The sequence below is a fragment of the Nyctereutes procyonoides genome, unplaced genomic scaffold (genome assembly GCF_905146905.1).
Source record: "Nyctereutes procyonoides isolate TBG_1078 unplaced genomic scaffold, NYPRO_anot_genome, whole genome shotgun sequence".
NCBI classification, from domain to species: domain Eukaryota; kingdom Metazoa; phylum Chordata; class Mammalia; order Carnivora; family Canidae; genus Nyctereutes; species Nyctereutes procyonoides.
In genome coordinates this window covers 6,685,842-6,699,706 of record NW_026575037.1, presented here as the reverse complement: position 1 = coordinate 6,699,706, position 13,865 = coordinate 6,685,842, and the positions used below count along the sequence as shown (strand labels likewise).

At 37.5% G+C, this 13,865-nt stretch overlaps 1 protein-coding gene across 2 annotated transcripts in view; it reads right to left on the bottom strand.

Annotated features, from left to right (window-relative positions):
• Positions 1–703: 703 nt before the first annotated feature.
• Positions 704–13,865, bottom strand: part of SOAT1 (sterol O-acyltransferase 1) — a 76,354-nt gene continuing 63,192 nt past the window's right edge. For both annotated transcript variants that reach the window (XM_055319192.1, XM_055319193.1), the window contains 6 exons: positions 13,289–13,418; positions 11,492–11,589; positions 9,321–9,419; positions 7,629–7,764; positions 6,895–7,040; positions 704–5,605 (listed from right to left, as the gene is read on the bottom strand). In XM_055319192.1, coding sequence (XP_055175167.1) covers positions 5,549–5,605; positions 6,895–7,040; positions 7,629–7,764; positions 9,321–9,419; positions 11,492–11,589; positions 13,289–13,418 — 666 coding nt within the window. In that variant the 3' untranslated portion in view covers positions 704–5,548. The remainder of the gene's footprint in view (positions 5,606–6,894; positions 7,041–7,628; positions 7,765–9,320; positions 9,420–11,491; positions 11,590–13,288; positions 13,419–13,865) is intronic.

Below are 13,865 nucleotides of genomic sequence, written 5' to 3'. Positions count from 1 at the left end.
ACTGCCACGTTGTGGCTTTGCCCGAGTATGCCCAAAGAATACTCACTTGGTCCAAGAAACAGGGAGGGGCCCATCTTATTTCTGAAGCAATCTCCCCCTTCCCACTCCTCTGGCCCTGCAGAAGAGGTGGCTAGGGCTAGAGCATGGAAGAAGAGAGGACTTCCTGGCTATTAGAACGAGTTTGCGTCTACGCAAAGAATGCTGTGATGTCAAATCCTACTCATAATGGGTTCCTACTACGAGGAGATTCTTTGGAGGAAGGAAATCAATGTTTCTTGCGTCAAAATCAGTTTCCCCAAGTCTTATCTGAAAAGGCACATTTCTTGACCAACAGATTTTCTACCTCCCATTAGAAAACTAAGTCCGTGTCTACCCATTAGGGGAGGAGGTAGGTACATTTTTCAGAAATAGCCATTCACAAGTTTTAACAGGCAAACTGCAGAAGGAGTCAGGAACAAATAATGACCACAATAATGAGAGGATGCTCAAAGTATCAGTGTCACAACCGGCCTCTATCATTTATTAATTTGTAACATGGCTCCCTCTCCGTCATTCCGGATAAGAAAGTTTTTGTTACTTACCTTCTCTTTGGCTGTATTCAGCACATAAAGTTGCCTGACACTAAGATGAAAAACATCTGTAATTATGAAATACATAGATATTGAGTAAAATTAAAATGCTTTTAAAAACAAGAGAGACTAGGTTCTTTCCAAATATATTTATTTACCACATTCTTCACATATGCAATATTTTGCCATTTTCTATGTAGATTTTTAAGTTAATCTTAAGACAATGCATACTGAACAAAGTGAGAGTACCAGTGATTATACAAACAGGGCAGGGCGTTCAGGGGAGACTCCTGAGTAGAATTCAGGAAAAGAGCAGACACAAGTGACTTAGAAAAAAAACATCTTTAATTATAGAAAAACCTTTAAAACAACCTCAGATCTCCATGATCTTTCGGCTGCGCTCAGAACACGACGGATTTAAAGCGCAAGCTAGGTAAGTGTAAACATGGGAAGGAAGCCGTCACACTGGCCCAAATGGTAGAGCCACGGCTGGAGTTGGAGCTCTCATCTCACCCAAGAATTGGCACATGCGCACATGGGAATTCAAATTATATCCCTAATTGCTTGCATGCACAAACTGCCTCATGTCTCAGTTATTTAAAACAATAAGAACACCTACCACGTCATTAAAACAAACGAACACCAAAAGCACAGTGGAGTATCTGCTAGCTTAAAGGTTAGCACTCCCTTGGGAAGGGCATATGGGCAGCAGAAATAGTGAATATAATGTTGAAATAAGGAAGAAAGCATTTAGAAAAAGGAATACAGAAGAGACAGTTTTAGTTTTTAAACTGTATCACTTCTGAGATTAACCCTTTCTTTTTCTCAAATCCAAATTAGCTATTAAAAAGTCTTTATGCTTTACAGGAAAAAAAAACTTTATTAAGGGCTTTGAAGATTATATAGATTGAACATCAATAATGATAAAACTGTAAAATTGTACAAGCAGGACATTAAATTTAGGATGAGAAAGAGCATGGGCAGACCAAGCAGGAAGGACTCCATTCTCCCTGTTTTAACCAGAGTTGAAGTTGTGTTTTACCTCCTTTATAAACTGGGTTCCAAAATTCTATTACCTGATAGAAATTTTAGTGATGTTCGAATACTCAAATGCTTATTATCAGCTTTACTAATAATACTCATTTTATTCCTCAAAACCGTTATGTCCCAGTTTCTATTTTTGAGCCATAAACATAAAGCCTAGAGATAAGATACATAAAACAATATCCAAGACAGATCTTTCTGATAGTATATATGCACGTATATGTAAACTGTATTATATAAACTATATATATGTCACATAAAATTTTGCACAAGTTTAGTAAGCGAGTCCATTACACGTTATTAACAAAAGAATGAACTATCTTCCATTAAGAATTTTGCCTTCCAAGACTATAAGCATTCTTTACACTGGCAAAAAGTAAGACTTCGTTAGTTTCCTTCCTCTCCATAAATTCTAAAATTTAACTACAAGGTACACAGTAGTTCTAACAGTTTAATACCTAGGGGAAAGCAGAGATGCTTTTCTTTTTAGAAGCTTACCTTTATGCTAAACAGATAAAGAAGAAACTAATTTTGGAGGTGGAAACATGAGTGCCTTTAAAACTCTTGTTAAATTCTTGTCGGTTCCATTATGGGAGTGCTTATTGTATCCGTCAAAGTAGGACGGGGATTCACATCATACAGAGTCTATTTAAAAGCACATATTCTCAGGAATGTGCAGCATTTGAAAACATTCGCATTTTTAAAAGATTCCAACGAGATGATGAGGATTCAGGTTTAGAATTTATGGAAGGTAAGAAGATAATGAGGCCCATTTTCTGCCAGGGCTAGTGTTTTGCAACAACCCTATGAGGTAGCTCTTGCCCTCATTTTACAGATGAGGAAAACTGTGGCTCTGATAAATGAAGCAACTGTGCCCACTGTCACACTGCCAGTAGGATGGGGCTATCTTTGTCAAACATCGCATTCCTTTTTGCTGCACCAGTGGTTTTCTAACTGGATATTTGGGGGTAGGAGACAATGGGTGTCCCAAACAATAGGACTCCAGCCCTGCATCTCAGTCTCAACCAGCGGCAGCTATGTTTTATCTGTTTTGCATGCTAGGATTAAATGTAACAATTTTTTTAATGGTTTCATAACTGAAACATAGTACATCAGGCCACTGGTTACTACAGTTATGTTCCTTTACCTTCATTATTTTTCCCCATACAAAACAATGAACTGGACTTAACTTTTGGGGCTGCATAACCCACATGACCAACCTTATACATAATGTTCTGTTAGGTTTTCAGGATTCCATTCTTCAGGCAAGTATAATTTTAAAATTCATTGGAAACTGCCTACACTAAATGAATGACTTGTACAACATAATCTGCATTTGCAATTAGAGAATATTTACACAATGTACCTTCTTTACCTGCCAACGTCCCTCACTCTTACCCTACAAACTGAAAGGAAAAAACATTTTCTGCACTCCTCATGCTTCCAAAAGCAAAAAGTAGTTACTGAAAGGTTAAAAGGAGCCTCAATTTTCTAATTATTAATTCTAACATAAAGCAAGCAACTTCCCTTAGGCAGGAGATTAAGCCACCAAAAACAAACAAACCACTCCCTTTTCCTTCACTATTCAGGACTGAGAATGAAAGCATCTAACAGATTTATAACAAAATTTGAGATTTAACCGTTGTCCTAGAGAAAATACCCACAATAAAGGCTACTATCATTAAGAGTTCTTGTAGGAAAGAAGTTTTAAACTCTTTCCTTTTCAAAAAGAACAAAGTATCCTCCTGTAACTAATTTTCACCCCTATTAGCAAAAGAGGAAAAATCAGTAAATCTTCCTGAAACACATCAGAAGTTTTAATTTATTTAGGAGTGCAGGTAGTGGTTCAAATAAACAGACTTTTGCCAAGAGCAGCTAACAGTAAGACCATGGCTATCAAACTAGTTTCTCAAAAGTAGCTACTACTCCAAGCGTTTTGTGAAAATTTCTTAGGGCAGTCTTACCTGTTCTAAAGAGTCTTTAGTTTTAAACATATTTTTTGTTGTCACCTCAAGGTCTTGGACAGAAAAATAAAATCACTAATAAAGGGAAGATGAGAGCTGGAAACAGCGTTCAATCCAATAAATATAATATTCACAACCAGTACAGAGCAACAAAGTGAATAAGCAATGAGAATGTTACATTTACAGCTGAATTTCAACAGAAATACAGATCTAAGAGTTCCATTCTCTGCCTTCATTTGATGACTTACTCATACACAAGGCTTAGACCAATCTGATTTTCTTAACTCCCTCATTATATTTAAAATGTAGTTATAAATTCAAGTGACTCATTTTAATTTTTCATAAAAATCCCAGAGATTAAAAGGTTTATTAAAGCAGTCTTGTTTGGAGGTGATGGCCCCATCACAATTATGTCACCACCATACAATTACTGCTTGGGAACATGTGAACTACTTTTTTAAAAATGTCCTGATAACACGCACATTTGTCTGTTAAAATTGCATTAGATCTCTGAAAACTGCATAATCTCATCTGGATCAGAGGTACTTGAATAAAACAGGTAAAGAGGCTGGGTACTTGTCCAAATTAAGTTGTTCATACTAAAAACTCCATTCACCTTCTTCTGACACTCAAACTAACTTTAAAAGAATCCCAAAGAGATGTCCCAAAACTTTTTGGATAGGAAGTAAGGCTATTAGAATACCAACACAGCTTCTCAAGTTGGCTACTCCAAATAAAAATCATCTTTTGGGTAATTCTTTAAGTCTCATTTCTTTGAGTGGAAGATTCAGCCACTTTCATATCCCATTCCAAATACTTGGTCTTTACAAACAATTAATCATTCCTCAAACATATAAACAAAATAATTCCTGCACACCACACTGTATTAGCAATGGGCATCTTATAACATGGAAACATCACATAACAGAGTACATTTTCTTGAAAATGATTAATTCATCTAAAGTATACTACCATTGAAAGTGTAATAATAGAGCAGTGCAGAAGCCAGCTTCTGTATCTTTAAAAATCACTTTAATATTAATGGAGGTGACTAATACTTATATGTTACAGACTTACTAGTCTGCAAAATATTGCAAGTCAGTATTTAACAAAGAAAGGGTACTGCATAACTTCCCAAAAGTTATTAAAGTTTAAATTTAAAAATGTTGCCTTCCACAGAGGTTCCAAGATAAAATAATTTAAACACATGATTGACTCAGCAAATCTTTTTTAAAAATTACTTTGGAAGTTATAAAAGGAACTGTCTTTTTTTTTGTCTGGTGCCACTTCTTTCTTTTTCCCTTCCTACTTCTGTTCCCTCAATATGTAATATTTTGGATGTAAACTCAAGGTGAAAGGTGTAATTCTGCTTCACAGAAATCATGACCTATACTTCATAAAGAAAAGGTAAAAACTGAGTAGAACTGAACTTTTCTCAAAAGAAAAATACAATTAGAATGTATAACGAGATTATCTTTGGAAACTAGAGGTTTTTGCTCTACTAGAAATAGCAAAACATTCCACCTTATTTCTTTCCCTAAATACACAGCTAATTAGCATACATTCCAACAGTGTGCCTGAAAAAAATTTCTGAAGCCCAAAAAATTTGAATGATTTCTTCCTAAGTGTTTTGGCTAACTCAGTGGCTAAGGAAACATGATGTTTAGTCTCGATGTTTAGATGGAGTCAAAAAACAGAAACTGAGCAAAACTGTCATTATGTCAGCTACAAGTCTCCCTTCTCCCAAAAAGGCAAAAATGAAAAGAAAAAAAAAAAGTTCTGCTTTAAGTGCACAAGATTCCAGTAAACTCCCAACATCTCAGCTGACCTAGGAGTGGAGCAAGCCATCCATAAGTGTGGAGTGATCCAAATACCACAGATAACTTCAGGAACAGCTGGAAATGGATGCTGGCCCCATATCACGAAGAGTAGCCATCTTCAATGTCAAGGAATGAATCAGAGTCCAAGCTTCTAAAACACATAACGACAAGTCCAGGAACGTGGCCGGATATAATCCAGAAATGTGGGCTTCGATGGGAAAAAAAAAGAAAGGAAGAGTAGTTTATGTGCACGCACCAAGTGCACAAGGCGTCGGAGTGGGAAGGGGGTATGGATGTTAAACACTGCACACCTACAATTCCTCCCAGCATTTCTGTAACTTAGGCTATAAGCAGGCTCACTAATTTGAAAGACGTTCATTATGTTTATCTACAGCATGGGTTATATTGATTTAGAAGTTTTACACAAAGCTTTTCAAGTCCAGTACACTCTATCAATTACATGGACTTCTGACCAAATTCCAAGCAGGCACTACCTCTTTTCTGTATCTTGCAGAAACCTATTAGTGGCCTAAAATCTAATTTGTGATAGGTAAGGATGATAAGATATATATACAAATTACTGAAATAAAAAGTTTAAAATGACTAAATTATCTACTCTACATGAAAACAGATGAAGCATTATGAAAGTTCAGAAATAGGAAAAGACTGAAGCAAGAATTTGAAAAAGCTGGAAGATGTTGCATCCAAAGTGGTTTCTGAGAAAATAAAATCTGGCAGGTGGAATCAGAGTGCAGAGGGCAGCATCACCAGACAGACCAAACCCACTGGTTCAGATGCACAAAGGGCATAAGTAAGAAATAAGGAGGGGGGCATGAGGGCAGCATAAGAAAAACAGGACAGACAGGAGGAAAAGCTTTGGGAGAGAAACTGATTAATTTGATTACAGGCATCTTCAGTTACAGGTACCTACGAGAAATACTCAGGCAGATGTATCAAGAAGGCACCCCCTAACTATCTGCGAGTTATCCATATGCAGCTATAAAAGTGAAAGATTTAGAAATGAGACTCTTACATAATTACAAACAACAACAAAAAAAGAATCAAGGGGAATGGAATCCTAGGCATATGAGTATAGCAGGACATTTTCGCAGAGTTTATTGCTCTGGGAAGGAAGACATGAGAGATGTATATATGTAGGTGGTGGCAGGGGGGATACGCAGTGCTACTGAGAAGACCCTGCAGAACACCTACATTTTTCAGGGCACAGAAAAGAAGTTAGAAGATGCTAAAGAAAAAGCAGTAAAGTAGGGTAGGTGGGCAGGGGGAGGGGATGAGAGAGAAAACCAAGAACTAGAAGCTAGAAGCATTCAATGTACATAAAACTCTCAAAGACTCTCAAAGAAAATGAGCTAATCCTTTTACTCCTCATTTTCCATCCCCTTAACATTAATTCAGCATCATCTGCACTACTCTTCTCTTTAATGTTGCCTACCAACCCTCATGATTGGGGACACTCCAGTCTGCCTGAGGACTCACATTTTTTAGAGGACAGTGTTGCCGTGCATACCACTCTTGGGAATAAAAGCACAGGATGACTCCATGGCCGGCGAAAAGAGAAGTCCACATCATAACATTCCAAATAGGCCTTTTCCGACTATCATTGACAATGAAGTTGAAAGCCACTGAAATTAGAATGATAAAAAATATATACTTATCAAAACATCCACCAGGAAACAGGGGGCCTCCAATTATGTGCTGTAATCATGTAAGTATCACAATGAGCATCAACTGTGGATACACAAGTTTTATTCTGGCTGTTGGTTCTGCAAGTAAAACTGAAGCTTCAGTGTTAGAATTTATTAATCAGTAATTAGCTGGAAATTAGAGACTATTCAGAACAGGTGAAAATACATTTCATGGAATCATTCATATTTTAACTTGTCCCTCCCTCCACCCACCCAAAGAAGGGTCCACACATTATTCAGGGGTGAACCCTGACAGAGTTTATGCAGACGTTGTTTATAGTCTCCATGGCCTCCCAAATCACTGTTAACATTAGTCTTCAAGAGACTATTTAAGTTCACTTCTCTACTTCAAAGGGTGAGCATCCCGCGACAGTGTATTTCATTACTCAAAATCAATGCTAACTGTTTGATGAACACTGCCTTGAAATGGTATTGCTACGATCTAGTTTTCTACCCTTAGACTTTATTTCCTAAATTTCTCTTTTAGCTTGATACTCACTACTCCCAGCGTGCCAAGATACTTACTTCCAAAGAACATGAACAGCACGAAAAGCACTGGATAGAAAAAGTTCAAGCAAACAGCCAGGGCATACTCATGCACTACAGCAGACACAGCAAAGACAGCTAACATGGCAGCCGATTTGAATCTCTTAGTGAAAAACTAGGGTAAAAGGAGAATATGAAAAAGTAATTTTTTAAAAAGTAATTAAGCTCAAACTATATACAGCTGACCCTTGAACAAGATGGGTTTGAACTGCTGGGTCCTCTTATTCAATTAATACAGCATAGTACAGATGTTATTTCCTTATGATATCCTTTTTATTCCTTATGATATTCTTAATAACATTTTATTTTCTCTAGTTTACTTTATTGTAATAATACAGAATATAATACCTATAACATACAAAATGCATGTTAACCAACTATTTATGTTATCAGTAAGGTTTCCAGTCAATAACAAATGATTAGTAGTTAAGCTTCAAGGGAGTCAAAAAATTATATGCAGATTTTTGTGTGGGAGGATCAGCACCCCTATCCACCTTGTTCAAGAGTCAAATGTACAAGACTATAATTATCACATGCTAAAGGCATCTATTTAATTATGTCTATATTTGACTTTTCCAATCTATTCCTTGGATTAATCCAAATGTAGTGAATAATTACAATAAATATCTATGCTTTAAAATCCTTATTTAAAAAATAAATCCTTATTTTACTAAAATGAGGCACTGTCAAAACCGTTAATGTTGAAAGAACTAGGCCTATTTAGGGCAGCCTGGGTAGCTCAGCAGTTTAGCGCCGCCTTCAGCCCAGGGCATGATCCTGGAGACCCGAGATCGAGTCCCACATCGGGCTCCCAGCATGGAGCCTGCTTCTCTCTCTGCCTGTGTCTCTACCTCTCTGTCTCTCTGTTTTTTATGAATAAATAAATAAAATCTTAAAAAAAAAAAAAAAGAACTGGGCATATTTTAAAAACATATTTGCAACCTGTATTTGTAAGTCACTACAGTGGACAAAACATAATTTTTATATATAAATGGACATTCAACCCTTAGAGTAACATTGTATGGTAGATAAGGTAGGCATCCTCTCCATTTTCACTATGATTTAGAAAGAAATGCCATGCTTTGTCCATAAGTGACACTACACTTATGAAAGAACACTTGACTATAGTGCTACTTGTACTATGACCTGCTGTCACTTACTTAGCCAAATAGTGACTTACTTACTAACTAAAATCTGCAATCCAGAGATACCAGGGATAATCAATCATGACATTCAAGATTACATTTCATCAGTCTAAATACATTCTAAAGAATATCCCAAAGACACATATCATCAATTGGAGAGAAATAAATCCAACATAAGTGTTTCCCTACATTAGCAAGAAAACAAAAAATAAAAAAATAAAATAAAAGTTAGAGGGAGCTTAATTGTTGGCAATGAGATTCATAAGAAATGATCCATTATTGGTGGATCATTTCAACTTCTCTAAATGCCTCAATGCATTCTTTACTTCAAAATCATGTAGAGCAAGACCATGGTATTAGATCTAGTTAATTGTACATATTGGTCTCTAAGCAGTATTGTTCAAAGCATAAGGTTTCTTGAATATAAATGGCCCACAGAGAAGTAAAGACCACTTCTAGATGATGATAATACTTTTTGGAAAAGAATCTCCCATTTCTTGAACATCAACTAAACCTTGCTGCTTACCCAGAGAAAGTCCTTGTAAGCATAGTAATACAGCCAGTCATGAACCACCACGTTCCAGGTCCTGTAATAATTAGAGTATGACGTAGAGTTCCACCAATCCTGAAGAAAAAAAAACAAAGGTTTAAAACTACACAGATACATATACATACACATTTACACAGAGAACCAAAGCAAAATCCCCTGCATATTCCTAAAGAACAAATACATACAACATAATATCCAGAGTGTGTTATTATGATAATTTGTTAGTCCATACACTAATGTCAGAAAAATCTTGAAAGGCATTTTGTTCACTAGTGCTCAATATATGACATTAATTTTAATGCTTTTTTTTTTTTAAGATTTTATTTATTTCTTCATGAGAGACACAGAGAGAGAGGCAGAGACATAGGCAGAAGGAGAAGCAGACTCTCTTCAGGGAGCCCGAGGCAAGACTCGATCCCCAGACCCCAGGATCACGCCCTGAGTCAAAGGCAGACATTCAACCACTGAGCCACCCAGACGTCCCTAATTTTAGTTCTATAGATAAAGTCCCTAACTTCATTTTGTCTCATTATCCAAAGAGTTATGACAGAAGATACAGAACATATAGAGTCATTAAATATAAGGTTCATCTAAATAGCAATCAATAAATCCCCTTACCTGGCTAAAACACAGGGAGAGAATTCTATGGTCCTATAGACTTAGTGTGATAGCCCAAGGAGTTATCCCGCTGGTACCATAATGACAAAATTTACATTGTACAAGGAGACAATGGTTACCTGTAATATCTTTCTCCCTACTTTAAGATCAGATCAGTGGAATCAAGAGAGTGCAACCCACAACCCCGTTTCTTTGAGAAAGAAGTAGAAGGCTTTGGGTGTTGCCAGAACTACCACAAACAAAACTCTAGCGGGCTTTAGGCAGGATCATAGAACACCATCAACACCCTGGCTCTTGTCTAGAACTTAATTTCAACTTTGTCAAGTGTGAGAATACTATTTTAACTTTTTTTTTTTAAATTTATGATAGTCACACAGAGGGGGGGGGGGGGGCAGAGACATAGGCAGAGGGAGAAGCAGGCTCCATGCACCGGGAGCCCGATGTGGGATTCGATCCCGGGTCTCCAGGATCGCGCCCTGGGCCAAAGGCAGGCGCCAAACCACTGCGCCACCCAGGGATCCCGAGAATACTATTTTAAATGTAACTAATGCCTTTCAAAAATAAAGGAGGGAAAAGTTATTTCCTTTAGAAACTATTCAGTAGGGATCCCTGGGTGGCGCAGCGGTTCGGCGCCTGCCTTTGGCCCAGGGCGCGATCCTGGAGACCCGGGATTGAATCCCACGTCGGGCTCCCGGTGCATGGAGCCTGCTTCTCCCTCTGCCTATGTCTCTGCCTCTCTCTCTCTCTCTGTGACTATCATAAATAAATAAATTTAAAAAAAAAGAAAAAGAAACTATTCAGTAGTCTTTTTTTAAAAAGATTTTATTTATTATTTGAGAGAGAAAGAGACCACAAGCAGGCAGAGCAACAGGCAGAGGGAGAAGGCAAAGCAGGCTGCCCACTATGCAGAGAGCCCAACACGGGGGCTCAATCCTAGGACCCCAGAATCATGACCTGAACCAAAGGCAGACGTTTTACCCAACTGAACCACTCAGGTGCCTTTATGTAACAGTCTTAAATGATTTACTAAGATCACTCCTACAGCACCAGACCGCCAATTTCAAATGAACAATCAGCAAAGTTTCATGATGCTCTCTGGACACATGCTCTCCCCACCAACACAGCATCTAGTAGAAACCACATGCTTTATTAAGGGAGCAGATATTAGAGGTAGAAAATAAGGCTGTGAAGCTGTGGCTAAGAATATCGACACCTGGGTGGGGGTGAGTGGGTGACGGGCACTGAGGGGGACACTTGACGGGATGAGCACTGGGTGTTATACTGTATGTTGGTAAATTGAACACCAATAAAAAATTAATTTATTATTAAAAAAAAGAATATCGACACCAAAATTTGACTTTAAAAAAAAAAAAGAATCTCAGACTTAATGTTGGTAAAACTTATGGAAAAAGAATCTCACAATGTTTATGTTAAAAAGCTAGTAACCAACACCACTCAAATACTTAACAATGAGTACAAAAGTGCATAAGTAAAATGTGAAAAGAAAGAGGGATCCAAGGATACATTACCTTATAAAACATCCTGTCACCAAACCGTAACATCTCAGCAAAGGCATTGAGCCAGCAGTGCAAAAAGGCAAAAAACATTAGGAACAGCATCAGCACACCTAAAAATAAGATTAACAAAACTAGGAGTTTTTCCAAATAGCTCACATACCAAGCAATTAATTTTATGTCATCATTTGCTTAGCTGGATTTATTCTGTGAAACAGAAGTTACTGTTCCAGCTTATTTCTCCAAGAGATGACACCATGTTCTTTTGAAAGTTATTTTAGTTTTGGAAAGCACTAACATCCAAGTGGGTTTTATAGGTAACAAATGACCCAGCCCGTTTTTAATAGAATTGCCTAGATGTATCGCGTAACTTGGTTCCCAGGTCCCTTTAAAATCTAGCCCTCATGCATTGTTTTAAACCAGTTGCTTAAAGCTGTGGGAGATTTTGCCCCTTACAGAACATCTGACAATTCTGGAGACATTTTTCGTTGTCACAGCTCAAGGGGTAAGGGTTGTACTACTGGTATTTAGTTTTTAGAGGCGAGATTTCGCTAAATATCCTATAATACAGATAAAAGCCCCCAAAACAGTTATCCAGCCCAAAATGTCCATAGTGACAAGGCTAACTTATCTTTGACTTTATGCCCAGTACTGTAAACATGATCCATGACTGGACTTCTGCCACTCTAAAATATTCTATGCCTTTGCTTCCATCCCACTACCTAGAAGCATGTTTCCACTCACTACTTCTCTGCCAAACACCTATTTTTCAATACCCAAGATTAAATGTCATGTCCAATATAATACAAAGTTCATCAGCACTTTGTCCTACTTAAGTAGTGTATATTATACTATATTGTAAAATATCCATTTTTATGCGTATCCCTTTCATTCACCTGCTTATTCAAAAAATATTTATGGAGCATCTACTATGTATTAGACAATATTGGAAAGACTATGATTGGCTGGCTGGCTGTAAGACACAATCTTTGATCTCAAGGAATTTGCATCCTATTGAGGAAGATATGCATTTGATACATATTCGATTAGAGGAACAGATAAAATAATTTATTGGAGTAAATCTTGGGGAAGGGCAGGGAGGGTAACCTAGGAGTCTGGGAGAGAGGTTATAGGAAGAAAGAAGATAATAGAAACCATGATCAACATTTGACAGGCAAAGAAAAAAGTAAGTAAAGGAAACTAAATATAATTAAACTACAAGCCTCCAGAGAATAAAGAGCATATATGTCCTATTCACTGCTATGTCCTCAGTTCCTGGCACATAATAAGTACTCATGTATCTCTAGAAAACAGTAAATGGAATGAATGAAGTTAGGAGATGGAGGTATGGACAAAAAAGGAGAATGAGTAGCAAGACAGAGATTTCAAAACGTGGTCAACAGCATCCAGACAATGCTTTGTGGAGGTGAAACAGAATAAGGGCTAACCTATCTACTGGATTTAGAATCAGGAGGTTACGAGTGAATTCAGTAAGGGCCACAACAGTGTCCTGCTCAGATTAGAATCAAAATTACAATGAACTGAATAGTGAACAGGAAGATCAGGCATGAATATAGACTATCTATAGTCACAGAAAACAAAACTTCAGTGAAAGTCAGAACACAAACCAAAAGATGGAGCTGAAACTACAAGTATACTCACTTATGAAGTAGATGGAAAGAAGCTGAGATGAGTAAAGATGTACAGATGACTTCAGAGCAAAAAGCAGGAAAATCAAAGGTGTGCATATGCAACAGCTCTCTTTTTCCTTACAACTTCATGAATGGCCAAATGAACCAGTACCCATGTTACCTGGCAAGATGGAGTTAAACACACATAGGACCAGAACTCGAGCGCTGAAGGGCTCCTGTTTGATATTCCGAAACAAGGGGGCGCAGAGCCTTTCAAAGATGTAGTACACATAAAAAAAGCAACCAAAAACCTGAAATGGAACAGAGATAAAATTATCATAATGATGGCTTAATATAAGAAAAGATGGTGACTGTTCTTCCTTCAAAAGTAGATATGTGACCCTTAGACTAACATTCACATAGGTATTCTCTTGAACACTAGCACAAGAGTGCCAAACCACAATCCCTCAGAGGTATTACACCAGCCTTGTTTCTAGCATACCTTTCCCCAACCCTTTACCAACTGGCATACCAAAAAATCAGACTCTTGGAACCTCCCTTTCCTGCTACATGAAACCCAGGATAAAAGAACTTATTTCATTAAATGAGTATTCAATTTAAAAAAAGGGATCTTCTGGAATTTCTGAATCTGATGGAGCAGGGCTGGGGGGGGGGGGGAGATGGGGAACATGTCAGACCATACCCATACATATATATTTCAAAATAAAAAACTGTAAGAAGAGGCAGAAATTAATGTA